General features: G+C 40.6%; 1 protein-coding gene and 1 long non-coding RNA gene across 2 annotated transcripts in view; one reads left to right on the top strand and one right to left on the bottom strand.

Moving 5' to 3' along the window:
* Positions 1-25213, top strand: part of LOC138611597 (uncharacterized) — a 31299-nt gene that overhangs the window by 4240 nt on the left and 1846 nt on the right. Inside the window, exons 12-68 of the mRNA XM_069684775.1 lie at positions 26-175; positions 293-463; positions 557-866; positions 999-1078; positions 1208-1413; positions 1506-1629; positions 1823-1959; positions 2040-2295; positions 2416-2658; positions 2753-2929; positions 3043-3188; positions 3286-3376; positions 3461-3850; positions 3951-4077; positions 4259-4377; positions 4499-4695; positions 4934-5117; positions 5980-6145; positions 6242-6366; positions 6451-6759; positions 6855-7058; positions 7185-7481; positions 7985-8089; positions 9001-9096; positions 9456-9590; positions 15355-15555; positions 15662-15805; positions 15900-16056; positions 16143-16170; positions 16255-16363; positions 16493-16585; positions 16668-16731; positions 16814-16912; positions 17037-17140; positions 17246-17384; positions 17497-17615; positions 17700-17849; positions 17937-18107; positions 18217-18526; positions 18732-18811; positions 18934-19139; positions 19590-19713; positions 19976-20112; positions 20353-20608; positions 20688-20930; positions 21104-21280; positions 21393-21538; positions 21621-21711; positions 21823-22212; positions 22310-22436; positions 22512-22630; positions 22717-22913; positions 22994-23177; positions 23256-23421; positions 23509-23633; positions 23719-24027; positions 24112-24315. Coding sequence (XP_069540876.1) covers positions 26-175; positions 293-463; positions 557-866; positions 999-1078; positions 1208-1413; positions 1506-1629; positions 1823-1959; positions 2040-2295; positions 2416-2658; positions 2753-2929; positions 3043-3188; positions 3286-3376; positions 3461-3850; positions 3951-4077; positions 4259-4377; positions 4499-4695; positions 4934-5117; positions 5980-6145; positions 6242-6366; positions 6451-6759; positions 6855-7058; positions 7185-7481; positions 7985-8089; positions 9001-9096; positions 9456-9590; positions 15355-15555; positions 15662-15805; positions 15900-16056; positions 16143-16170; positions 16255-16363; positions 16493-16585; positions 16668-16731; positions 16814-16912; positions 17037-17140; positions 17246-17384; positions 17497-17615; positions 17700-17849; positions 17937-18107; positions 18217-18526; positions 18732-18811; positions 18934-19139; positions 19590-19713; positions 19976-20112; positions 20353-20608; positions 20688-20930; positions 21104-21280; positions 21393-21538; positions 21621-21711; positions 21823-22212; positions 22310-22436; positions 22512-22630; positions 22717-22913; positions 22994-23177; positions 23256-23421; positions 23509-23633; positions 23719-24027; positions 24112-24315 — 9714 coding nt within the window. The remainder of the gene's footprint in view (positions 1-25; positions 176-292; positions 464-556; positions 867-998; positions 1079-1207; positions 1414-1505; positions 1630-1822; positions 1960-2039; positions 2296-2415; positions 2659-2752; positions 2930-3042; positions 3189-3285; positions 3377-3460; positions 3851-3950; positions 4078-4258; positions 4378-4498; positions 4696-4933; positions 5118-5979; positions 6146-6241; positions 6367-6450; positions 6760-6854; positions 7059-7184; positions 7482-7984; positions 8090-9000; positions 9097-9455; positions 9591-15354; positions 15556-15661; positions 15806-15899; positions 16057-16142; positions 16171-16254; positions 16364-16492; positions 16586-16667; positions 16732-16813; positions 16913-17036; positions 17141-17245; positions 17385-17496; positions 17616-17699; positions 17850-17936; positions 18108-18216; positions 18527-18731; positions 18812-18933; positions 19140-19589; positions 19714-19975; positions 20113-20352; positions 20609-20687; positions 20931-21103; positions 21281-21392; positions 21539-21620; positions 21712-21822; positions 22213-22309; positions 22437-22511; positions 22631-22716; positions 22914-22993; positions 23178-23255; positions 23422-23508; positions 23634-23718; positions 24028-24111; positions 24316-25213) is intronic.
* Positions 9679-13377, bottom strand: LOC138611404 (uncharacterized). The gene is made up of 3 exons (XR_011309610.1): positions 13158-13377; positions 12750-12881; positions 9679-10468 (listed from the first exon to the last, which is right to left on the bottom strand). It is a non-coding gene; the product is annotated as an uncharacterized lncRNA (long non-coding RNA).

The following is a 25213-nucleotide window of genomic DNA, read 5'->3' as shown; positions in this document are numbered from 1 at the left end:
AGCTTTTAGAGTTTTGATTTTCTAGGTGTACTACGCTATCGGTGCACTGTCGAAGTCAGTGTATGAGAAGATGTTTCTCTGGATGGTGGTGAGGATCAACCAATCCCTGGACACCAGGCAGCCTCGTCAGTACTTCATTGGTGTACTGGACATTGCTGGATTTGAGATCTTTGATGTGAGCGTTTTCTATTTATGTTTATATAATCTATAATCTACAGGCATATTCAACTCCTTCTTCAATTCAGTGCAGGTATTAAAGATATAACTATACTTTTGTTACCTTACATTACAGTTCAACACCTTTGAGCAGCTGTGCATCAACTTCACCAATGAAAAACTGCAACAGTTTTTCAACCACCACATGTTTGTGCTGGAGCAGGAAGAGTACAAGAAAGAGGGCATTGAATGGACTTTCATTGACTTTGGTATGGACTTGCAGGCTTGTATCGACCTGATTGAAAAGGTAAGATTGAAGACCATTACATTTTCAGCCATATACAAGGACAAATAGAAAAATAGAGATTTTAAAAAAAAATCATCATTTTGATTCCCTCAGCCCATGGGTATCATGTCCATCCTTGAAGAGGAGTGCATGTTCCCCAAAGCCTCTGATGCCACCTTCAAAGCTAAGCTCTATGACAACCATCTGGGGAAGTCCGGTAACTTCCAGAAGCCAAGAATTGTCAAAGGGAAACCAGAGGCCCATTTTGCCCTGATGCACTACGCTGGAACTGTTGATTATAATATCAACAACTGGCTGGTGAAGAACAAAGATCCCCTGAATGAGACGGTTGTGGGACTCTACCAGAAGTCTACCCTCAAGCTGTTATCTTTCCTCTTTGTAAATTATGCTGGAGCAGAATCAGGTAACTATATGTACAATTCATATGGATGTACTAGTTAATCTTAACTAGGAATGTCAACTTTTGTTTGCTGCAAAATGTTATATTGTATGCCTGTGTCAGGGCAATGTAATTAGTTGTACACTTGATCATTAGCTGAAGGTGGAAAGGGCGGCAAAGGAGGGGGAAGCAAGAAGAAGGGTTCATCCTTCCAAACTGTGTCTGCTTTGCACAGGGTAAGTTTTAGCACAAGAATATGGCTATACAATATGGAAACCAGTGTTTGAGACTTAATTTGAACTTGTTAACTAAGAAATATGGGTCACAATAACCACATACATTTGGTGGATGAATTCCCTTCTCAGGAGAACCTGAACAAGCTGATGACCAACCTGAGGTCTACTCACCCTCACTTTGTGCGCTGCATCATCCCCAATGAGACCAAGACTCCTGGGGCCATGGAGAACCCTCTGGTGATGCACCAGCTGCGCTGTAACGGTGTGCTGGAAGGCATCAGGATCTGCAGAAAGGGCTTCCCCAACAGGATCCTCTATGGAGATTTCAAACAGAGGTATTTTCCCTTTGTGAAATGTTCATTTATAATCAAACCCAACCAAAAAAAAAAGTTATTTACCATGTTATTTTTAAAATTTTTCTTTTCAGATATCGCATTCTGAATCCTGCTGCCATTCCTGAGGGTCAGTTTATTGACAGCAAAAAGGGAGCTGAGAAACTTCTCGGGTCTCTGGATATTGACCACAACCAGTACAAGTTTGGACATACTAAGGTGATTAACAGCAAAGTGGCAGCTATGCATTTCTAGGATGAACAATGTATTATTTCTTGTATTGGCCTCAGACAATATTTCAATACTCCTTCTTCCTGTCAAAAGTCACACAGTATTGCTTTAATGATACAATGTTGGAAACTGCAGGCCTGTATGTGTAACAGCTGTTGGATGTCTTTGCATGCTCCTAAAGGTGTTCTTCAAGGCTGGTCTTCTTGGGCAACTGGAGGAGATGAGGGACGACCGTTTGTCACTCATCATCACCGGAATCCAGGCTAGATCAAGAGGTCTGCTGGCAAGGGTGGAATTCCAGAAGATTGTTGAAAGAAGGTTAGAGGAATCAGGAAATCGTACATGATAAATATAATGTTGTTGAAGAGGTATAAATAACTTTGGTTGATCTTTGACAGAGATGCATTATTGGTGATCCAGTGGAACATCCGCGCCTTCATGGGGGTCAAGAATTGGCCCTGGATGAAGCTGTTCTTCAAGATCAAGCCTCTGTTGAGATCTGCTGAGGCAGAGAAAGAGATGGCTAACATGAAGGAAGAATTCCTGAAGCTGAAAGAGGCGTATGCAAAGTCTGAAGCTCGTAGAAAGGAACTGGAGGAAAAAATGGTCTCTCTTCTCCAAGAGAAAAATGACCTGCAGCTCCAAGTCCAGGCTGTAAGTCCAACGAAAGCATTTTAATTTTTCAATGTCAAAACGGTAACATAATTCATGCATTAATCATGTTTACCGCAACTTATCATATCTTATCGAACTTATCAATCCTTTTCAATGTAGGAGCAAGATAATCTTGCAGATGCTGAAGAAAGATGTGAAGGGCTGATCAAACACAAAATTCAGATGGAAGCAAAAGCCAAAGAACTATCTGAGAGGCTGGAGGATGAGGAGGAGATGAACGCTGAACTTACAGCTAAGAAGAGGAAGCTGGAGGATGAGTGTTCTGAGTTAAAGAAGGACATTGATGACTTGGAGTTAACTCTGGCTAAAGTGGAGAAAGAGAAGCACGCCACCGAGAACAAGGCATGACTTTTTTTAAATATTTAAATTAAAGTTCATCCAAATGTAACATATTCCAGACGAGAATTTTATCTAATACTTAAAACTCATTCAACAGGTGAAGAACCTGGTCGAGGAGATGGCAGCTCTGGATGAGATCATTGCTAAGCTGACCAAGGAAAAGAAAGCGCTACAGGAAGCTCATCAGCAAACACTGGATGACCTGCAGAGTGAAGAAGACAAAGTCAACTCTCTGACCAAGGCCAAGGCTAAGCTGGAGCAGCAAGTGGATGATGTAAGAACTCTGCTTACTTTTGTTTCTCCCATAGTTTAATTTGTGTACAGGGACAACACATGCCAATGCCAACAGGTGAACATAATTTGACTTTCTGTAATGATGTTGTCCAGCTTGAAGGTTCACTGGAGCAAGAGAAGAAAGTTAGGATGGATCTTGAGAGAGCTAAGAGGAAGCTGGAGGGAGACTTAAAATTAACCCAAGAGAGCGTAATGGACCTCGAGAATGACAAGCAACAACTTGAAGAGCATATGAAAAAGTAAACACATTATTCTACTGTTTAAGTATTTCTGTATCTCAGTTGTACAGAAACATGTTGAACAGATGCTCTAACCGTTGTCCTCTTTTACAAACAGGAAAGATTTTGAACTAAGTCAGCTCAACAATAAAATAGAAGACGAGCAGGCCATAACCATTCAGCTTCAAAAGAAACTGAAGGAGCTCCAGGTAATGGATGATTAATGTGCAATGGTTCAAAGTTGATAAAACCCTCAATAGTAAGCAGATGACTAAATAATTTTGGCTGTACAGGCCCGCATTGAGGAGCTGGAGGAAGAGCTTGAGGCAGAGCGAGCTGCCCGAGCCAAGGTGGAGAAGCAGAGAGCAGACCTGGCTAGAGAGCTGGAGGAGATCAGCGAGCGGCTGGAGGAGGCTGGTGGAGCAACAGCCGCCCAGATTGAGATGAACAAGAAGAGGGAGGCTGAGTTCCTGAAACTCCGCAGAGACCTCGAAGAGGCCACTCTGCAGCACGAAGCCACCGCTGCCACTCTCAGGAAGAAACAAGCTGACAGCGTTGCAGACCTGGGAGAGCAGATTGACAACCTTCAGAGAGTCAAGCAGAAACTGGAGAAGGAGAAGAGCGAGCTCAGACTGGAGCTGGATGATGTGGTCTCTAATATGGAACATATTGTGAAGACTAAGGTTGGCTGAACTGACAAACAATTTCTTGCTCATATTCACATTACACATAAGAGTTTTGGGGATATAAAGTGTGTGTTTAAAATAAATATTTTCAATCCAGACAAATCTAGAGAAGACATGCAGGACTGTGGAAGATCAAATGAGTGAATACAAGACCAAATTTGAAGAGGCTCAACGCTGCATCAATGACTTCAATATGCAGAAAGCAAAACTTCAAACAGAAAATGGTATGTTGTATAAATTAAGCTGATATCTACTTGATGTTCTTGACAGCTGATAGTTTCATGTTTAAAAAAAAGAAGCTTTCCAATTATGAAATCGACTTTTCCTGAGATAAGTGGACAAAATGTCTTTAAAAAGTTAACATCTTGACACTGACAATACAATTGTGTGTTTGCAAAAAACTAGGTGAGCTCTCAAGACAGCTGGAGGAGAAGGATTCTCTGGTGTCTCAACTGACGAGAGGAAAAATGTCCTACACTCAGCAGATTGAAGACCTCAAGCGACAACTTGAAGAGGAGACTAAGGTGAAATAAAGTTACCAAAGGAACCGAACTGGACACTAATTTCTTTTCATTTTGAATTTCTCTGATTTTCTATCTATTGTTTATTGCAGCATTGTCTATTCAAATAATTTGGTTTCAACAGGCAAAGAGTGCCCTTGCTCATGCAGTGCAGTCTTCTCGTCACGACTGTGACCTGCTCAGGGAGCAGTATGAGGAGGAGCAGGAGGCCAAGGCTGAGCTCCAGCGCAGCATGTCCAAGGCCAACTCTGAGGTGGCACAGTGGAGAACTAAGTACGAAACTGATGCCATCCAGAGAACCGAGGAACTGGAGGAGGCCAAGTAAGTCTGTTTGAGATCTAAAATCATAATTTGCTGACGTTATTCCTAAAGAGACTTTTTACTTCGTCTAGCAGATCAGCTTTTTGTTTGTGTTATGTTCCAACTAAAATGTAAGACGAACAAAAAGTTTGTCTGTTAGATGACTGAGCAGCCAGTCATATCAGTTCAATTTATTAAAATGTATCCAACAAGCTCAACTGCAGGAACATTAAACGACTTCAATGATTTACTTTTTAAGGAAAAAGCTGGCTCAGCGTCTGCAGGATGCCGAGGAGGCTGTTGAAGCAGTGAATGCTAAATGTTCCTCTCTGGAGAAGACCAAACACAGACTGCAGAATGAGATCGAAGATCTCATGGTGGATGTGGAGAGGTCTAATGCTGCTGCTGCTGCTCTGGACAAGAAGCAAAGAAACTTTGACAAGGTGAAGTACTGCAAAGTATTTGTGAAAACAATGGATTTATCAGTTGGGGTGAAGATTTATTTATTTGACCTTTCAACTGACTACTTTTCATAGAGTCAGCTTTAGATCTACACACCTTCACATAAAACTACAATACTATTTGTATTTCACGAAGGGTTAAGGGTTAAGGTAATTGCTCAAAGGAGTCCTGACAGGTGTTGTTTAAGTCAGAGTGTCTGTAAATCCAGGTCATGGTGATTCAAAGCTTAATCCAAAAGGCAACTGGACTCGGTTGAAGTTCTTGAAGACGTTTCACCTCTCATCCAAAAGGCTTCTTCAGTTCTAACTGACTGGTGGATGTAGCTAGAAATATTAGCCCCTGTCGGTCATTAGTATGCTAATTGTTGTGTAATCAAGGGTGAGTGGTTAACCTGAGCTGTTGACCTAGCTGTCGTTAGTACCCTCTGGTGTTAATGGGTCGTTAGGCTCACATGATCCTGAGTGTGAGTGTGAGCTCAGCTGTTCAGGCAGATAATTCAACACTGCATTGTAAGTGAGTTTAAGTCAGAGTGTATAATTCATAATAAGTTTAAATTTTTTAACATTTCTCCAATGTTAACCTTTTCATTCTATTTTTTCCACAAACATAAACATATTCGGTCCAACAAGGAAGCAGACAGTGCCTATAAGACGGGAGAATTACCATTTAGTCCAAATATTAACATTCATTATCCTTTTAACACATATAAAACAGCTAATTTGTTTTTGGTCGATGTGAACTGTAAGTTCTACACCTCGGGGTGAAATTGTTTAATTCAAGGCAGACTCACTGCTCCTCATGTGGCACATGGGCACTTACTGTTAGAGTTTCCATCGGCTGTAGGTCCTGTCTGAGTGGAAGCAGAAGTATGAGGAGTCTCAGTGTGAGCTGGAGAGCTCCCAGAAGGAGGCCAGGGCTCTGAGCACCGAACTCTTCAAACTGAAGAACTCGTATGAGGAGTCTCTGGATCATCTGGAGACCATGAAGAGAGAGAACAAGAACTTACAAGGTAAGATCAACTGCCACATCCTGTCCAACAGTCAGCAGACATACAGTAACATTTAATTACCAGGTCATCTTAATCACACTCCATGACCTTCCACAGAGGAGATTTCTGACCTCACTGAGCAACTTGGTGAGGGAGGAAAGAACATCCATGAGCTGGAAAAAATGAGGAAACAACTGGAACAGGAGAAGAGTGAGATCCACTCTGCTCTTGAGGAAGCTGAGGTACAGGCCCTCTTTGATGAATAAGACACATTGCAGTATAACTGTTCGCTCACATGTATAACCCTGTACCCACCTGTTCACCAGGCCTCCCTGGAGCATGAAGAGGGTAAAATTCTAAGAGCCCAGCTGGAGTTCAATCAAATTAAAGCTGATATTGAACGCAAATTGGCTGAGAAAGATGAGGAGATGGAGCAGTCCAAGAGGAACCTGCAGAGGACCGTTGACACCCTGCAGAGCTCCCTTGAAGCCGAGTGTCGTAGCAGGAATGAGGCTCTCCGCTTGAAGAAGAAGATGGAGGGAGACCTCAATGAAATGGAGATCCAGCTTAGCCAGGCCAACAGGCAGGCGGCTGAGGCTCAGAAACAGCTCAAATCTGTTCATGCACATCTGAAGGTAAGCTAGAAAAAAAAGGAAAGTCTGGAAATCTTAAGATGTTTTAAATTCAATCCAATTATGCATTTACACATGGTTGATTTCATCCCATTAAGGATTGCCAAATTCAGCTGGATGAGTCTGTTCGGGCCAATGACGATCTGAAAGAAAACATTGCCATAGTTGAGAGGCGTAACAACCTGCTTCAGGCTGAACTGGAGGAACTGAGGGTTGCTCTAGAGCAAACCGAGAGAGGTCGCAAACTTGCTGAGCAAGAGCTGCTGGATGTTAGTGAGAGGGTGCAGCTACTGCACTCACAGGTGAGACCGGATAAGTTGTTTTAACCACCACAGATAACAAATGGAAGTTATATACAATTTAAAATCATTCCTTTTTCTCGAGTAAACTTTTTTACATTCTCAAATTTTACACTGAAAAATTTACAGAACACTGGCCTGATAAACCAGAAGAAGAAACTTGAGGTCGATGCCTCCCAGCTTCAAACTGAAGTGGAGGAAGCAGTGCAGGAGTGCAGAAATGCTGAGGAAAAGGCCAAGAAGGCCATTACTGATGCTGCCATGATGGCGGAGGAGCTGAAGAAGGAACAGGATACCAGCGCTCACCTGGAGCGCATGAAGAAGAACATGGAGCAAACCATCAAAGACCTGCAGCACCGGCTGGATGAAGCCGAACAGATTGCTATGAAGGGTGGAAAGAAGCAGGTGCAGAAGCTCGAGGCCAGGGTAAGAGAGATTTGTCGTGTGATATCAATTTCACAGATCTCGACAATCAAATCTGTGGTACGAACACAATTTTTTTAATCATAAAGCTACAGAATCCGATTTTAAGCTCAAAAAGACAAAGCATGTAGCCCTCAAACATTGCTGCCCTTGCTGGCAAAAACCTTCTCGCACATCTAGCAGACATTGAACAACATTATCATCAGTCTTGTGTCTGGACCCCTGATAAATATTAGCTTATCATTCACTGGTATTATCCACTAATTTCTGAAGACAATAAACATTTTTCTAGTTAAATGAATGATCAAATTTCTTGACCAGGTGAATGCTTACTTTTTTGTGTGTTTGATTATTGGCAGTTTGTGTATTGTGTGTTTGCCTTAGACTGAAATGTCTCCTGGTTTGCTGCCTTTCACATCTTACATAGTAATTTTTATGAATGTTAAAATGTACAGATTATTGCAACTTTGACTCCTTTTCCAATAAATGATTTCTGATGTCTTCAGGTGAGGGAGCTGGAGAATGAGGTGGAGTTGGAGCAGAAGAAGAGCAGTGAGGCAATAAAGGGCATCCGTAAATATGAAAGACGCATCAAGGAGCTCACATACCAGGTAATATTTTGTTCTGTAACCTCAACAAAGAACAAGTGTGTGTACTCCTTATCTTGCTCACACGTCTTTTAATGTGTGGATCAACAAAATATGCGGAACATTTAGAAAACCATCTACGCAAGCGATGATCCTTCGCCCCATGCCTTATTGTATTTCAAGTTGGATTGATTAAACCATTAAAGTATTTGTATAAACAAACCTGATAATAAATTCTGGTAAAAATTTAACTCAATATCATCAGTGATACATTTTTGTTTTGTGTAAAAACAGCTTGACTTCTTTTGGTTTGTTTATTTTTGCGTGGAGAACTCAAAACACTCCACTAGCATATCTTCTATTGGGCAGACTCTATTGTATCCTTTAATTGTTCTGCCTTTGAGCAACATGCATACTCTGTGACAGCCACGACTAAGTGGAACGCCCTGTCAGAGGAAATTAATTCTGATGAATCTATATGACCTACAAAAGCAAACCAGACCATCAGCGACAAGATTGTTAATTTCTATATAGTTATTTTTAATGCCTGAAACTGCTGATGGGGGGGTGGGTGTCAGATGAAGCATTTAACTGCTCGCTGCCTTTGTTACATTTTCCAGGGCAAAAATTTAAAGTGAGTGATACATGTGACTGTTAAAGAAAGCAGGATGAGATTTTTTGTTAAAAACCACCACTTAAGCATGTCAAGGACAAAATCAGCAAAGAGATAAGAGGTACAGCTTTGTCCACAGGGGGCGCCAAAATCAACACAAACCAAAAGTTCCTCACAGGAGCTTTAACTTGTCTAACATATATTTAATTTGATTTAAATTATGTGATTTAAATGAAATTATTTGAGGTATTAGGATGGTAATTGAAGAGATCACTCCTTATCAAACTGGCGAGTCACTTTCCTATTTCCTTCATTTACACAGACTGAGGAAGACCGCAAGAATACTGTGCGTCTGCAGGATCTGGTGGATAAACTGCAGCTGAAAGTCAAAGCCTACAAGAGATCTGCTGAGGAGGCCGTAAGTATAGGCAGGAAGAGTTGTCTTTTTTTGTGCTGTGTCTTTAAGACTCATTCAATTCAATTCCCTTTACAAAATGTCAATTGAGAGAATTACTTTTAAAGCTTTCATTGTAGATAGTAAAGTTATTAGATGGATCAGATGGCAAGTAATTGTTTTGAATCACAGCAAAGAAAATGTCACCCTCCATTGCGACTTGTTTTAAACGTAGTTGGTTAACTATAAAAACCAATGTCACATTTTCAAAACCACAAAAAGTGACCGTGTTTATAGTCGATTTCAGGCGGTGCCAGTTCAATCCTGCCAGGTTTTTCCAGCAACATTGATAACACAGTCTGTGTGCTTGTTAAATCCTGTAGGAAGAGCAGGCCAACACTCATCTTGGCAAGTTCCGGAAGCTGCAACACGAGCTGGATGAGGCAGAGGAGCGAGCCGACATTGCCGAGTCTCAGGTCAACAAGCTGCGTGCCAAGAGCCGCGACGTGGGGTCGAAGGTAAGAAGCCACTCTTGATTACGACACAACATTTTTAATACTGTCCTTAAACCATGTCAATGTATTCAATGCATTTTAACATGGGTCTCATTTGCAATGGAATTAATTACATAATTTTAATGGGAATAAAACAACCAGACCAGGTTTCTAAAGATCAATTTTATTTTTTTATGGATTTGGTGAGTTAAATTAGTGTTTTAATAGGTTAGAAAATATGAGTTGACAGTAATAATGTGACAGATGATGATGTGAGAGTGATGTTATAGGGACGCAAAACAAATGTCACTCCCCACCAGGCTTAACATTAATCCAGGGTAGCTCAGGTTAGCTTCTTAACCTCTAGGTCACCACAACAACAATTATTTTTAATCAATCACATTGATGTAAACTTAATAGTATATATAGTTCAAAATAAAGGTGCCCTGATTGATCTGAAATTGGTCTTGTTAGTGCTTAGTTTGTGTTAATATACAGTATGCTTGTGAGCGGTTCCTACTTTATTATTAGCTATTAAGCAGTATATAGAACATGCTAATGCTGTGGCCATGTTGGTTTAATCACACATTTTTTGTTTACCTCCTGAATTGAACGGTACACATTTATAAATTATTTCTAAGGCTTGAAATCAAAAAGAACAACAAAAAACAGATAGCTTGAGACTAAAGATCTCTGTCAAACTACAAAATTCCCACAAGATCAACTTGTGTACTACCTTGTGTAACACTGAGTTTTGTTCCCATGTCACTAACCTGTCTCTCTTTGTCTACTTTCTTATTCTTCATCACAGAAAGGGCTAGATGAGGAGTGAAACTTACAGATGGCCATCTAAGACCTTTGGAAACTCCTGTGCCGTAGTCCCCTTTGTCTTCCAAGTAAATCTGTAGAATAAAGCAAAGTGCATTCAATATAACGTGTAGAGTCCTCTTTTATTTCAGTCGAGTAGAGTTTTCACATTAAGAGCCTGTTTACACCTGGTGTTAACATGCATCCCCGCTGATCCAACCACAAGTGGACAGTTCACATCCGGCATAAAACTGCCTCCTCACATGTGTCTGCAGCGACCACTCTTGATCAATACATACTTAAATCATTCCATAATAAAATAACTGAGTAAAAGATGTGATGTGGACTCACAGCTGAGAGAGAGAAGCCCTGCTCTAATTCACATTCTACATTTAACATATGCTTAGAATTATAAGCATAGAGATTATAAAACCAAGTTTCAGGAGACACAGAGCAGAAGTTGTTAATCAGCCAAAAATGACATTCATGGAGCGGTTCACCTCTGATCAGATCGCCTAGGAGGCATGTTAATACCAGGTGTAGACATGGCCTAAGCGTTACATTCACCAGCTTCTATTTTATCATTGAAAAATATCACCTAGTTACCTACACGCACACACTTTTCAATTTACTTATCTCATTCTGGTGTATAGGCTTTCATCATTTTCTTTCAGACCCCAACCTCTATCACTGGTTGAATAAACCTTACCCCTACCTGTACCTTAACCTCAGACCCCAAAATCTATTTTTTCCCCCCAATTTGGGACACAGTTTTTGACCCCAGTACCTGGGAGTACTTAAAACAAACATACAAAACACAGATTTGCATAAGGACCAAAATGTATAATAAACAATCTTTACAGTTTTTGCAGTACACACCATTACTCATACAAACCAGGTCACTCCTGCCACCTTGTGCTGACTCTCTGAACTGAAGATATTTTTTTTTATTAAACGTCAAGAGGACACTGAGTATGTATTGGCTTTACAAACACACAGCTGAAAATCACTTAAGCTCGAAAACCTTTTTCATGTATGGAGTTGTAGGCAGTTGTGAAGTCAAGGGGGGGACAGGGGGGCAATCGCCTCCGCTGGTGCCCCCAGGTTTGAAATATATAAATAATCCATGCTAGAAAATGACTTGGCCTCCACACACTCCTCCACTCACTGCCTCTATAGTTCAAAATGCCCCTGTTGTACTTTATTTAAATATACCCCTTTAATAAACAGTTACGTCGCAGCGTGATTCTACCTCATTTTCATTCTTAGTTGGAGCCTGAAAGCTCCATTGTGGAGTTTGTTACCATGTCAGCTTGTTAAAAAGTTAGCATTGACAATTTAAACGTATCTTTAGAAAGAAAAAAAAGGATGTCTGTCTACACACACACACACACACACACACACACACACACACACACACACACACACACACACACACACACACACACACACACACACACAGCACTGTTTCACATCACAACTTTCTTGCGTGTTGGTGCCCCATGGCATACAGTTGTTGCCCTTTTTATTTATTGTTTGCCCCTGCCCCTCAAACAGTACGCCACTGGTTGTAGGAGATGCTCTTACTAACAGCAATGCTGTTAAAAGTCTTCCATCCAATTTCCTGTGCTGTCATGTTTGTGTGTGTAAAACGAACAGGCGTAACATTGTCGTAATAACACAAACAAACAAAATGTTACCTTAAAAAGTTGGATAATCTCATTCAAGAGTCCTACAAGTGACGACAACCTGCCAGTAGGATTGCTTTACCCGTTTCAAATACAAATCAACGTATTCAAGAATGCTCTGACATAAAAAGAGCTTCCTCCCTGCTTTATTCCTTCTTGAACTTAAATACAGGAAATCATTCTGGGGGGGGGAAACGTAAAAAAGGAACCACGTGATCTAAGACTGTTGATGCCATAATAAGAACAATCGTCAGATAAAAAAGAACAAAGCACGACTTTGCTTGAAGAAATTTGATCTTCTATGTAAAATAGGTTAGAAATAAATAGTTGACTGGACATAGATGTGATGAATGTTGTACACATGGCTCTAATTGAAGTAACAAAAACTCTGACAATGTCTCACATTTTTGATAATTCAAAATAATTTCTTATCAAATTTCAGCAAAAACCTATCATGAAGATATAATACACTCATAAGTTTGGCCTCATGTAATGCACAACAGTGAAACATTATTTTAAAAACTTCAGTTCAATGAATTGGCCGTATCATTTTCATATTTAATCAACATTATAAAAAATATTAATCTCAATAATGCTGTAGCAGATTCAAACCATACAGGCCAGCCAGGTTATGTGAACAGCAGTAAAACAACAGTGTTGACTTAGTGTTGAAAAAATTCTAGCTTACCGTGAGTCTTTCTTCCACAGCAGCACAAAGGAGGAACTGATGCTCAAGTCAGATGAAGCCAAGTGAAGGGTGCAGCTTGAGATAAGGCTTGCGTTGGCTGACCTTGATCTCACATGGCCCTGTCCTTCAAGGCTTGCAGAGAGATTATAAATTAATACATACATTACAGATGTAAACAAACAGATCTGCATAAACTGTGGCTCTGACTATCTTCCTCCTGACCCTCTAAGATCAAGATCAACCTTTTAGCATTGTTTCCTTTATGACACCTTTATGTTTTCTCTGGGTCACATGTAAGAACACGTAGGACTCAGGTGTTGATTAGCAGACACAACCAACAATAGCACATCAATGTGACACCATTTGTTCTTTTAATCTTAGATGTGTGCTGCCAGCAGTTGGTCTTACCTTAGAGGAGTCTGGTTACGACTATGTACCCATACATCGCAGGGTGGACAAAAGCCAGGAGGGTGACATGGAACAGAAGACTTCCGCAGGGATTTAGACAGCTGAAAATTAAAGCAAATTCAGATCAACCTTTGAAAGGTCCATTTGGTAGAGAATCAGAAATGTATTTGGATCAAACCAACAACATCAAATAAGTACATGAACATGAAATAAAAATGTAAATTTGATTAAACTTGTTGAGGGAGGTATCTAGGTATTAGCAGCTCTTTAATTACACCTGTTGTACGTATTTTGTATTATATTGTTTTTTAAATCTTTATTCTTATAATCTATTTTTATCCTATTCTATTTAACTTCCCTGACAGTAGGAGTACTACTGTTTACTAGTTTTTACTTATTTTTAATCGAGTTCTGTGTTCATTGTTCTGCACCAAAACACTGAAACAACTTCCTTGTATGTGTAAACCTACACGACAATAAACCACGATTCTGATTCTAGGTGTATTTTATAGCGCAATGCACCTGTTACCATCCATCCATCATGACATCAAACACTGCACTGCAGCTATATCACTACCCTTGAAGGCTGCCCTTCCCAAGTAAAGAGAACCCAGACAAGAATTTCACAGGGTTATCTTTGTCCTCAAGGCCAAAGGAAAGGAAACAATGCCATGACGACACCACGAGACAAAGGGTGCAGACCTAGCGGGGCAGAACAGTGATGAGTGATAATTTAAAGTCCCTGACCTTAGCTCTCTCTCTCGACAACAGCTGCAACACTTAATTGTCTCAGCCGGGGCTGTAGAAATGCAGTTCATCATCCTTCACATGACTGACCTTAAATGAACTTTATCTTTTTTATTAAGAATCTTGACATGATAATTTCAGTGCTGATCTCAAAGCACAATGTTTGAAGAACAAATTAGTCCTTTTGTGTATCACCTGCTGTTCGGGATGCAGAATGGAGGCATTGAATTGACTGGTTGACTTTCTTTGTTTTCAGATAATTATGTGAGTTTAAATCAGTCAGTTGATCCCCGCTATGTTTTTGCGATATTCTGGTTATTAAAAACTTCAGCTGCTAATCAACTAATGCAGATTACACCAGGATCATCTTACCTAAATCAGACAACACTGTATGACTATAAAAGGTTCCGGTTATTTGACTTTATTTCACTGTCTCCATCATGAATGATTTGATTTTAATCAAACATAATAACATACTTTATTTTACAACACAACACAGGGAATGAACAGTTTTACTTACCTATAAAAGTAATACAGACTAATGTTTGAGATATCAAATAAATGTATAGAAATGACTTAAAACAAAGCTGAAACTATGAAATCACACTCAACATTTGTAACCGAATCAAATCTGTAGCTTGTTAAACGCTGCATTAAATGACCTGTTATGTTAGGTTATATGAATATAATAAGAGACATTTGATATCAAGCCTGTCCCTGATCCCCACCTCTTGCCCTCCCCTTACTTTGCACCATTCATCGTCCTCGCCTTGTTTGTCACAAGGTGAAAGCAACAAATAGTAGCAGTTTATTTCTGCCCAATTAGGAGGCCGCTTTTTTAAATGTGAAGCCTTTCTTCAAAAATTCATCCCATATTTGGTGGATAAACAACCTTTATTAGTGGAGGGAGGGCTGCTGTCAGCTACGGGTCTCATCGCTTCACTCGATTCAAGGTTGAGAGTCAAAGGTAAGCAAAACATTTACGTCAGTCTGAAGGGATGGTAGGTTAACAGTTGTCGTGCCTTTGCTGCCATGGTATAGTTATACTTGTGTATCATGTTTCTTGCCGTAGGTATGGTAGTTGTAATGGAATAATGCTTTGCTTTGTGTTCTGGTTTGCATAGAGAAACCCCGACAGAGCCATATATCCTTTGGACACCAACCCACCCTTGGTAAAAGTCATCTTTGATTCTATCTGAGACTCTTTATTAGTTATTAAAAAACTTTGATTAGTATATGATTAAAAGATCAACACCATTTGCATGCTAAAAAGACAAAGTGCTGAGTTAGTCAAATCTACAATGTCATCATTGCATATCTGAAGAATACTGATGGGCATTATAGCACAGGAAAACTGTGAAAAATATCAACTGTAAATGCTTGATGCTGATTTATAGTTATATGATACATTCACCAGTAATGAGTCAACATTTTTGAATTAGGTTGAAAAATGGGTGATGCTGCCATGAGGGAGTTTGGGCCCGCTGCTCCTTTTCTGAGAAAGTCAGACAAGGAGCGTCTGGAGGCCCAGACGCGTATTTTTGACATGAAGAAGGAGTGCTTCGTTCCTGACCCTGTGGTTGAGTACGTCAAAGCTTCCATCACCAGTCGCGATGGTGACAAAGTCACCGCTGAAACTGAATTTGGAAAGGTAGATCCATTTTCGGTTCTGATGTAAAGTGCTGATGAACATGTTTCTACAGGGGCTTTGGTTTTGCTTTGTTTGGTTTGAGTGTTAAATGTATTTTTCTTCTCAGACGGTCACGGTGAAGGAGTGTGATATACACCCTCAAAATCCACCAAAGTTTGATAAAATTGAAGACATGGCGATGTTCACCTTCCTCCATGAGCCCGCTGTGCTGTTTAACCTCAAAGAGCGTTACGCAGCATGGATGATTTATGTACGGCAATTTTCTTATTTATAACTTTCCTCAACATTCCTAAACATTTTAGTACATGAGGTCACTATCCTCTATCCCTCTCTTAATATGGCAGACCTACTCCGGGCTCTTCTGTGTGACTGTCAACCCCTACAAGGGGCTGCCAGTCTACAACCAAGCAGTGGTTGTTGCCTACAGAGGAAAGAAGAGGAGTGAAGCTCCTCCTCATATCTTCTCCATCTCTGACAATGCCTACCAGTACATGCTGTCAGGTTAATATTCTATGTAGTTCAAATATTCAACTATGAAGTAATTTCATCTTTTATACTAAGAATTTGAAAATCTCTTTTGCTGACAGACAGAGAAAACCAGTCAATCCTTATCACGTAAGTAACACAGCCAACAAAAACTACCACAGTACTGACGGGTCATAGGTCTTTACCTTATACTTCTGTCTCTGTTTTACTCAGCGGAGAATCTGGTGCTGGAAAGACCGTCAACACCAAGCGAGTCATTCAGTACTTTGCCAGCATCGCCGCTGCCCCTGGTGCGAAGAAAGATCTGGCTGCTGAGAAGAAGGTGTGTGTTGTTTCTTAATATGGGACAATCAAAATATAAATTTAAGTCAAAGTTAAGTCCTTTTGTTTTTGAAAGCCTTTCCAAAATGTTAGTGAAACCTGAAGTTGTGTCTTTATTTAACAAAATCAGGGTACCCTGGAGGATCAAATCATTCAGGCTAACCCTGCTCTGGAGGCCTTTGGGAATGCAAAGACCATCAGGAATGACAACTCCTCTAGATTTGTGAGTGTCTGTGAGATTGCCAATATTGTTTATTAAACTGAAATAAATCAGACTGTAATGACTGTCTCTCTTTTCCTCGTAGGGTAAATTCATCCGCATTCATTTTGATAACCGAGGAAAGCTGGCCTCTGCTGATATTGAAACTTGTAAGTTACAGGGCTTATGTTACAAATTTTAAGGCATCATATATCAAGTTATTATTGTAACACAAAAACATTTTTGCTACAGACCTATTGGAAAAGTCTCGTGTGACCTACCAGCTCAAAGCTGAGAGGGACTACCACATCTTCTACCAGATCCTGTCTCAGCAAAAGCCGGAACTTCTGGGTACGGGACATAAATTGTGTTACTGTCAAGAGCCATCATCATTGGAGAGAAGGACAACTGTATTTCAACACAGTGCGGTATTGATTTGATTGAGATACGACTTATTTTGTTTATCCCTCCTCAGAAATGTTGCTCATCACCAACAACCCCTATGACTACCCCTTCATCTCCCAAGGAGAGACAACTGTAGCCTCCATCAACGACTCTGAAGAGCTGATGGCGACTGATGTGAGCTAAATCTTCAAATCACAGTCAAAATTAAGCGTGAATGAAGCATGAATCAACTTTTACAATGTCAGAAATATATTTTTGATTGAAATGTATCCATTTCAGGACGCCTTCGATGTGCTGGGCTTCATTCAAGAAGAGAAGAATGGCATTTACAAGCTGACGGGTGCCATCATGCATCATGGCAATATGAAGTTCAAGACCAAGCAGCGAGAGGAGCAGGCAGAGGCTGATGGCACTGAAGGTAAGTTTTTTGAAACAACCTACAGCCAACTGTGCTTAAAGAATCACAGATAAGAATGATGATGACGACATTGAAATCCAGATGATGAGATAATTCCAATATTTCTTAATAGATGCTGACAAAATAGCGTATCTGATGGGCCTGAACTCTGCTGACCTCATCAAAGGTCTCTGTCACCCAAGAGTCAAAGTAGGAAATGAGTGGGTCACCAAGGGACAGAATGTCGCTCAGGTGAGAGATTTTTTCTTTTATGTTCAATTACAAAATAAAGTCCCGTCAGTTTAACTTATAAGTTTTAATGTATGTCCTTGATAGGTGAACTATGCCGTCAGTGCACTGTCGAAGTCAGTGTATGAGAGGATGTTTCTGTGGATGGTGGTGAGGATCAACCAATCCCTGGACACCAAGCAGCCACGCCAGTACTTCATTGGTGTACTGGACATTGCTGGATTTGAGATCTTTGATGTGAGTTTGAGAATAGTACATCATATACAGTGTTTCAAGTTGTCTTTGGTTTGAACTGGTCTTAAAAAGTGGAACATTTCATTACAGTTCAACACCTTTGAGCAGCTGTGCATCAACTTCACCAATGAGAAACTGCAACAGTTTTTCAACCACCACATGTTTGTGCTGGAGCAGGAAGAGTACAAGAAAGAGGGCATTGAATGGACTTTCATTGATTTTGGTATGGACTTGCAGGCTTGTATCGACCTGATTGAAAAGGTGAGTTATGAAAACTAATTGTATCAGGACATTACAATTAAAATCTTGCTGAATAGCTTTTTCCACTTTGAAAAACTGCCATGAGATTTTTCTTTCATATATTTCACAGCCCATGGGTATCATGTCCATCCTTGAAGAGGAGTGCATGTTCCCAAAAGCCTCTGATGCCACCTTCAAAGCGAAGCTCTATGACAACCATCTGGGGAAAACGGCCAACTTCCAGAAGCCCAGAGTTGTCAAAGGGAAACCAGAGGCCCATTTTGCCCTGGTTCACTACGCTGGAACTGTTGATTACAATATCAACAACTGGCTGGTGAAGAACAAAGATCCCCTGAATGAGACGGTTGTAGGACTCTACCAGAAGTCTACTCTCAAGCTGCTTGCTATCCTCTTTGCAAATTATGCTGGAGCTGATTCAGGTTTGTCTTGCCATGGCTGCCATCTTGGTTTAAAGGGGGAACTCTAGAATTAAGTGTTCAATATGAATGCAAATTTTACTCTCAAGGGCAGACATGCCACTAATGCCAAAAGCAATTCCATTATTAAAAAGTTTCAGAAACTCTTCCAATTCAAAATCATGTTGTATTTTATTTATTTTTACTTTAAAAATATATATTTTTTTAGTTCAAGAGTCTGGTGGGAAGGGAAAAGGTGGCAGCAAGAAGAAAGGTTCATCCTTCCAAACCGTATCAGCCTTACATAGGGTAAGTTCAATACAACTTACATTTTGTGATAAACTAATGTAAATGTTCTTCTCAATTAGTTTACAATTGTAAATTAAATAGGTAGTTGGCATTCAATTTTGTCACCTGTGGTGCATCCATAGGAGAACCTGAACAAGCTGATGACCAACCTGAGGTCTACTCACCCTCACTTTGTGCGCTGCATCATCCCCAATGAGACCAAGACTCCTGGGGCCATGGAGAATCCTCTGGTGATGCACCAGCTGCGCTGCAACGGTGTGCTGGAAGGCATCAGGATCTGCAGAAAGGGCTTCCCCAACAGGATCCTCTATGGAGATTTCAAACAGAGGTGTCTGTCATGCGATGTACATGCGGGTCACAAATTTAATGAAAAAAAAGTTTCTCTCAAGGTTTGCAAGCGCATGTGGCCAAAACAGCTTCAAGGTGACTTGTAATTGATTTCCTAAGATTCTGGCATCCTGCTGGAGGGACACCATGCTACTGTTAAATATTTCTACATGCATGGTGAAGAGTGTTGTCTAACATGTTGCCCCATAATATCAAATTGGGTTGAAAACTGGTGACTGTGAGGCCAACGCATGATTCACATCATTTTGGTATCAAACCATTCAGTGAATCTTCATGCATTGTACGCATCTATGTTTCTCAAGCTACATTATTTTCCATTGATGTCACTATACATCAAGTAGCATGTATTCATTGGGGGTATATGTTGGTAGGTAGATATATTATGTAGCATGAAATAAAATTTAAATTGTACTTTATCTTCCAATCAAAGATACCGGATCTTGAACCCAAGTGCTATCCCAGAGGGTCAGTTCATTGATAACAAAAAAGCAGCAGAGAAGCTTTTGGGCTCCTTGGACATAGACCACACCCAGTACAAACTGGGGCACACCAAGGTAAGCTTTGGAGAAACACATTTAGGCGTATGAGGAATAGAGTACTGAAATACTTCTGCCTCAGTGCGATATGAAGTTGAGCAGGGTGACAAAATATTTTGTAAGTAATTCTCTAAGTATAGAAATATTGAGAATATCATTGGAAATATTAATTATGTTAAAAGCAGACAGACATTTGACTGTTTTCAACCTAAACACACTCGCCGTCAGCGTGGGCATCTTGTGCTGGCTACTGCTAATAGGATCTGTTTACCAAAATCAGGTGTTCTTCAAAGCTGGGCTTCTTGGTCTGCTGGAGGAGATGCGAGACGACCGTTTAGCTCTTATCATCACCAGGCTCCAGGCAAGGTCACGAGGTGTTCTGGCAAGAATTGAATTCCAGAAGATTGTAGAGCGGAGGTAAATCCACTGAATTAATGAAACATATTGAATATCCCATAAAGCTATTTTATCTTAGTAGCACAGGAAACATCTTGAATTAATAAAGCTGGCAAGAACTCAATTAAGATAGCGATCCAAAGCCATCTTTAAACACAGAATGTTTCCAGCTGTGTGCACAGATTTAAATGACAAAATGAACTCAGTGTTCAGAATTAGTGTGCTTAACATTGCAATACCTTTTTGTATCAATGCCTGCAGGGATGCATTACTTGTGATCCAGTGGAACATCCGTGCTTTCATGGGGGTCAAGAATTGGCCCTGGATGAAGATGTATTTCAAGATCAAACCTCTGTTGAAGTCAGCAGAGACTGAGAAGGAGATGGCCAACATGAAAGAGGAGTTCACAAAACTTAAAGAGGCTTTCGCAAAATCTGAAGCCCGCAAAAAGGAACTTGAAGAAAAAATGGTCACTCTTCTCCAAGAGAAGAATGACCTGCAGCTCCAAGTTCAATCTGTATGTTTAAAACCCTTCAGCTTTATATGTAATATAAAAATCAAACGTCTGTGTAATACTGTGCCTCCTCATATAACAGGAGCAAGATAATCTATGTGATGCTGAAGAAAGATGTGAGGGGCTGATCAAGAGCAAGATTCAGCTAGAGGCAAAGATCAAAGAGCTGACAGAAAGGCTGGAGGATGAGGAGGAGATGAACGCAGAACTGACGGCTAAGAAGAGGAAGCTGGAGGATGAGTGCTCTGAGCTGAAGAAGGACATTGATGACTTGGAGTTAACTCTGGCTAAAGTGGAGAAAGAGAAGCACGCCACCGAGAACAAGGTACTTCAAAACTCTAGGGTTGATCTGAATGCACCTCACAAAGAGTTATATATAACCTAAAATGTATTCACAAACCATGTTTTTGATCCATATTGTTTCCATCTAAATAAGTACCGGTACTTCCTTTTCAGTTGCTTTTTATCAAAAAATAATACTGTACTATACTACAACAGGTAAAGAACCTGGTCGAGGAGATGGCAGCTCAGGATGAGATCATTGCTAAGTTGACCAAGGAAAAGAAAGCGTTACAGGAAGCTCATCAGCAAACACTGGATGACCTGCAGAGTGAAGAAGACAAAGTCAACTCTCTGACCAAGGCCAAGGCTAAGCTGGAGCAGCAAGTGGATGATGTAAGAACTTAATAAATAGGAGAGTTGATGCATGTTTTAAGAACAATTTTATTCATAAAATAATGAGTTTAAATGAACTCAACTGAAATGCTGTAATGACCACCCATTACAGCTTGAAGGGTCCCTGGAGCAAGAGAAGAAAGTGCGCATGGACCTTGAGAGAGCAAAGCGAAAGCTTGAAGGAGACCTTAAGTTAGCTCAAGAAAGTATCATGGATCTGGAAAATGACAAGCAGCAACTTGAAGAGAGGCTGAAAAAGTAATAATAAAACTTGATTTTGAAAATTGATTTCAAGGTTTTTGTCAGCTGGTATGTTTCAAATATTTTTTTTTTTGTACAGGAAAGATTTTGAAATCAGCCATCTCAATGCCAAAATAGAAGATGAACAAATGATGAGTGCCCAGCTCCAGAAAAAACTGAAGGAGTTACAGGTAATGTTAAATGGTGGAAAAAAGTTAATTTGCTTATGCAGGATGTGACATTTTGCTGTTGCCACATTTCACTGCCATTCAATGGGAAAATTAACTTTGACATTGGTCTAGGCCCGCATTGAGGAGCTGGAAGAAGAACTTGAGGCAGAGCGAGCTGCCCGAGCCAGGGTGGAGAAGCAGAGAGCAGACTTAGCTAGAGAGCTGGAGGAGATCAGCGAGCGGCTGGAGGAGGCTGGTGGAGCAACAGCTGCCCAGATTGAGATGAACAAGAAGAGGGAGGCTGAGTTCCTGAAACTCCGCAGAGACCTCGAAGAGGCCACTCTGCAGCATGAATCCACCGCTGCCACTCTCAGGAAGAAACAAGCTGACAGTGTTGCAGACCTGGGAGAGCAGATTGACAACCTTCAGAGAGTCAAGCAGAAACTGGAGAAGGAGAAGAGCGAGCTCAGACTGGAGCTGGATGATGTGGTCTCTAATATGGAACATATTGTGAAGTCTAAGGTAAAATTGTTGCAATCATCGGCTTGATATATTTCTTTTTATTCTATTTAATTAATTTTGAAGTAGTTCATGTGCCATTGATGCTTTTTATTTTCAGAATAATCTGGAGAAAATGTGCAGGTCTTTGGAAGACCAAATGAATGAATATAAAACAAAGTCAGAAGAGGGACAGCGTGCCATCAATGACTTCACCATGCAGAAAGCCAAGCTTCAAACTGAGAATGGTATGTCTTTCATTCAAACACTGGGTTTTTGGGGGACTTAAGGAAATGATTATTGTATTCTTTTATGAAAATTAGGTGAACTTGCAAGGCAGCTTGAGGAAAAGGATTCCCTGGTGTCTCAACTCACCAGAGGAAAACAGTCCTACACTCAACAAGTGGAAGACCTTAAAAGACAACTGGAGGAGGAGGTCAAGGTAGACAACAATTGGCAATGAGACCACTTTTAGTGCAAATTAAATGTTGGTACATGAGAATCATTAAGATAAGCTTTCCATTTCAGGCCAAGAATGCATTAGCCCATGCAGTGCAGTCTTCTCGTCACGACTGCGACCTGCTCAGGGAGCAGTTTGAAGAGGAGCAGGAGGCCAAGGCTGAACTACAGCGCAGTATGTCAAAGGCCAACTCTGAGGTGGCACAGTGGAGAACTAAGTACGAAACTGATGCCATCCAGAGAACCGAGGAACTGGAGGAGGCCAAGTAAGTGAAATATATCTTTACTCAAACACCAGTTCAGAGTTTAAAACAATGAACACTGACTAAAGTCTATCATAATCCAGAAAGAAGCTGGCTCAGCGTCTGCAGGACGCTGAAGAGGCTGTTGAAGCAGTGAATGCTAAATGTTCCTCCCTGGAGAAGACCAAACACAGGCTGCAGAATGAGATCGAAGATCTCATGGTGGATGTGGAGAGGTCTAATGCTGCTGCTGCTGCTCTGGACAAGAAGCAAAGAAACTTTGACAAGGTTCAGTGGGAAATTGAGCAATTTAGCTCTTTAAGATGAAGAATTGAGTTTAATCATCCTTATGCAAACATGTTTCAGGTCTTGGCAGAATGGAAACAGAAGTATGAGGAGTCTCAGTGTGAGCTGGAGAGCTCACAGAAGGAGGCCAGGTCTCTGAGCACTGAGCTCTTCAAACTGAAGAACTCCTATGAGGAATCTCTGGAACATCTGGAGACCATGAAGAGAGAGAATAAGAATCTGCAGGGTAAGGGTAACCTCGGCGTATGCCTGTTTTGCAGAAGTAGTTCTAACCCACTGACCATGATGGCTAATGTTATATTTTGTTTCTCAGAGGAAATCTCTGATCTCACTGAACAAATCAGTGAGGGTGGAAAGAATATTCATGAGCTCGAGAAGATTCGGAAACAATTAGAACAAGAGAAGTCTGAGATACAAACAGCTCTGGAGGAAGCAGAGGTATGATGAATGTTCTGATGGTGGGCCTCATGAAATTGTTTTGGGTTATTGGTAACATGTCATTTTCATTTTATTTAATTCTTAGGCCTCACTGGAACATGAGGAAGGGAAGATTCTCAGAGCCCAGCTGGAGTTTAACCAGATCAAGGCTGATATTGAGCGCAAGCTGGCAGAGAAAGATGAAGAGATGGAGCAAGCAAAGAGAAACCAACAGCGTATTGTGGACACTCTGCAGAGCTCTCTTGAGTCTGAGACTCGCAGCAGGAATGAGGCCCTCCGTTTGAAAAAGAAGATGGAGGGAGACCTCAATGAAATGGAGATCCAGCTAAGCCAGGCCAACAGGCAGGCGGCTGAGGCTCAGAAACAACTGAAGGCTGTTCATGCACATCTGAAGGTATGATACACCAGGGAAAATGAGTTATCCAATCGCTTTCAGTCTCATGGCTTCTACTGAAATTCTTTGGGTTTCATATTCAAGGATGCTCAACTTCAACTTGATGAGTCCATGCGCACCAATGATGATATGAGGGAAAACATTGCTATTGTTGAGAGACGCAACAACCTGCTTCAGGCCGAACTGGAGGAACTGAGGGTTGCTCTTGAACAATCGGAGAGAGGTCGCAAACTTGCTGAGCAAGAGCTGCTGGATGTTAGTGAGAGGGTGCAGCTACTGCACTCACAGGTAAGACATAGTGAAGATCAATTGATTCAAGCATAATTGTATATATATCAAAATAATGTATTAATTTTGATTAATTATTCATAGAAAAAACAACACAAAATGATAACAGATTAATAAGCAGATCGATTGTGCCCCTTGACTGAGTTAACAACCGTGCACAGAGGCTTTTAAACATCATGGAAACACATGACAACGTTATTTAGCTCTAAGTTTTTTTATTTTTGCCATCCGAGAACAACACTATTAGTGATCGATTATTAAGTGGACAATATCCCCTTGCTCTCTGTCCCTCCCATACCTCTACACACATCCTCTGCAGAGAAACACACACACACAAACAGACCAAGACGGCCTCTGGTACGTCCAAACTCTAAATGCATTGATTGAGTTGTCACCTGTCCATTTACTTTAAACCTACTTTATAACAGTTTTAAAAGCTTGTGCTGATGTCATTCAGTAACACCTTATCTTTTGACACGCTACGTCATTAACAACAAGCCTCCTGCACACGTGCTTTCACCTGGCGTAAAAACTGAATCGAATACAATTTCATAAAACATCCTGCTGACGAAGACAGTTCATAAAGCACACACATACAGGGAGAGACAAAGGGAAAGTGGGGGCGGGGCTGAGGGTAAAGTCATCAGATTAAAGTAATTTGTGAATTAACAAGTATCTAAGGTATAAAAAACAGTACAATTAAAATAGCAAAACAAGAAATAAACCAACAACAAATAGGGTCATGCAGACTGAGTAAGTCTACCTGTGATGCATGCATGAATATATGGGGTTAACTCAGATTAATTACCATAAAATTCGGTGTATAAGATGCACTTTTAATACAAAAAATTTCATCTAAAAAGTAGGCTGCGTCCTATATACCAGTGCGACCAATATA

The sequence above is a fragment of the Semicossyphus pulcher genome, unplaced genomic scaffold, assembly GCF_022749685.1.
Source record: "Semicossyphus pulcher isolate SPU_LCO1_2020_fin unplaced genomic scaffold, fSemPul1.0.p SCAF_7, whole genome shotgun sequence".
Classification (NCBI taxonomy): Eukaryota; Metazoa; Chordata; class Actinopteri; order Labriformes; family Labridae; genus Semicossyphus; species Semicossyphus pulcher.
This window is presented reverse-complemented; position numbering and strand designations above follow the sequence as displayed.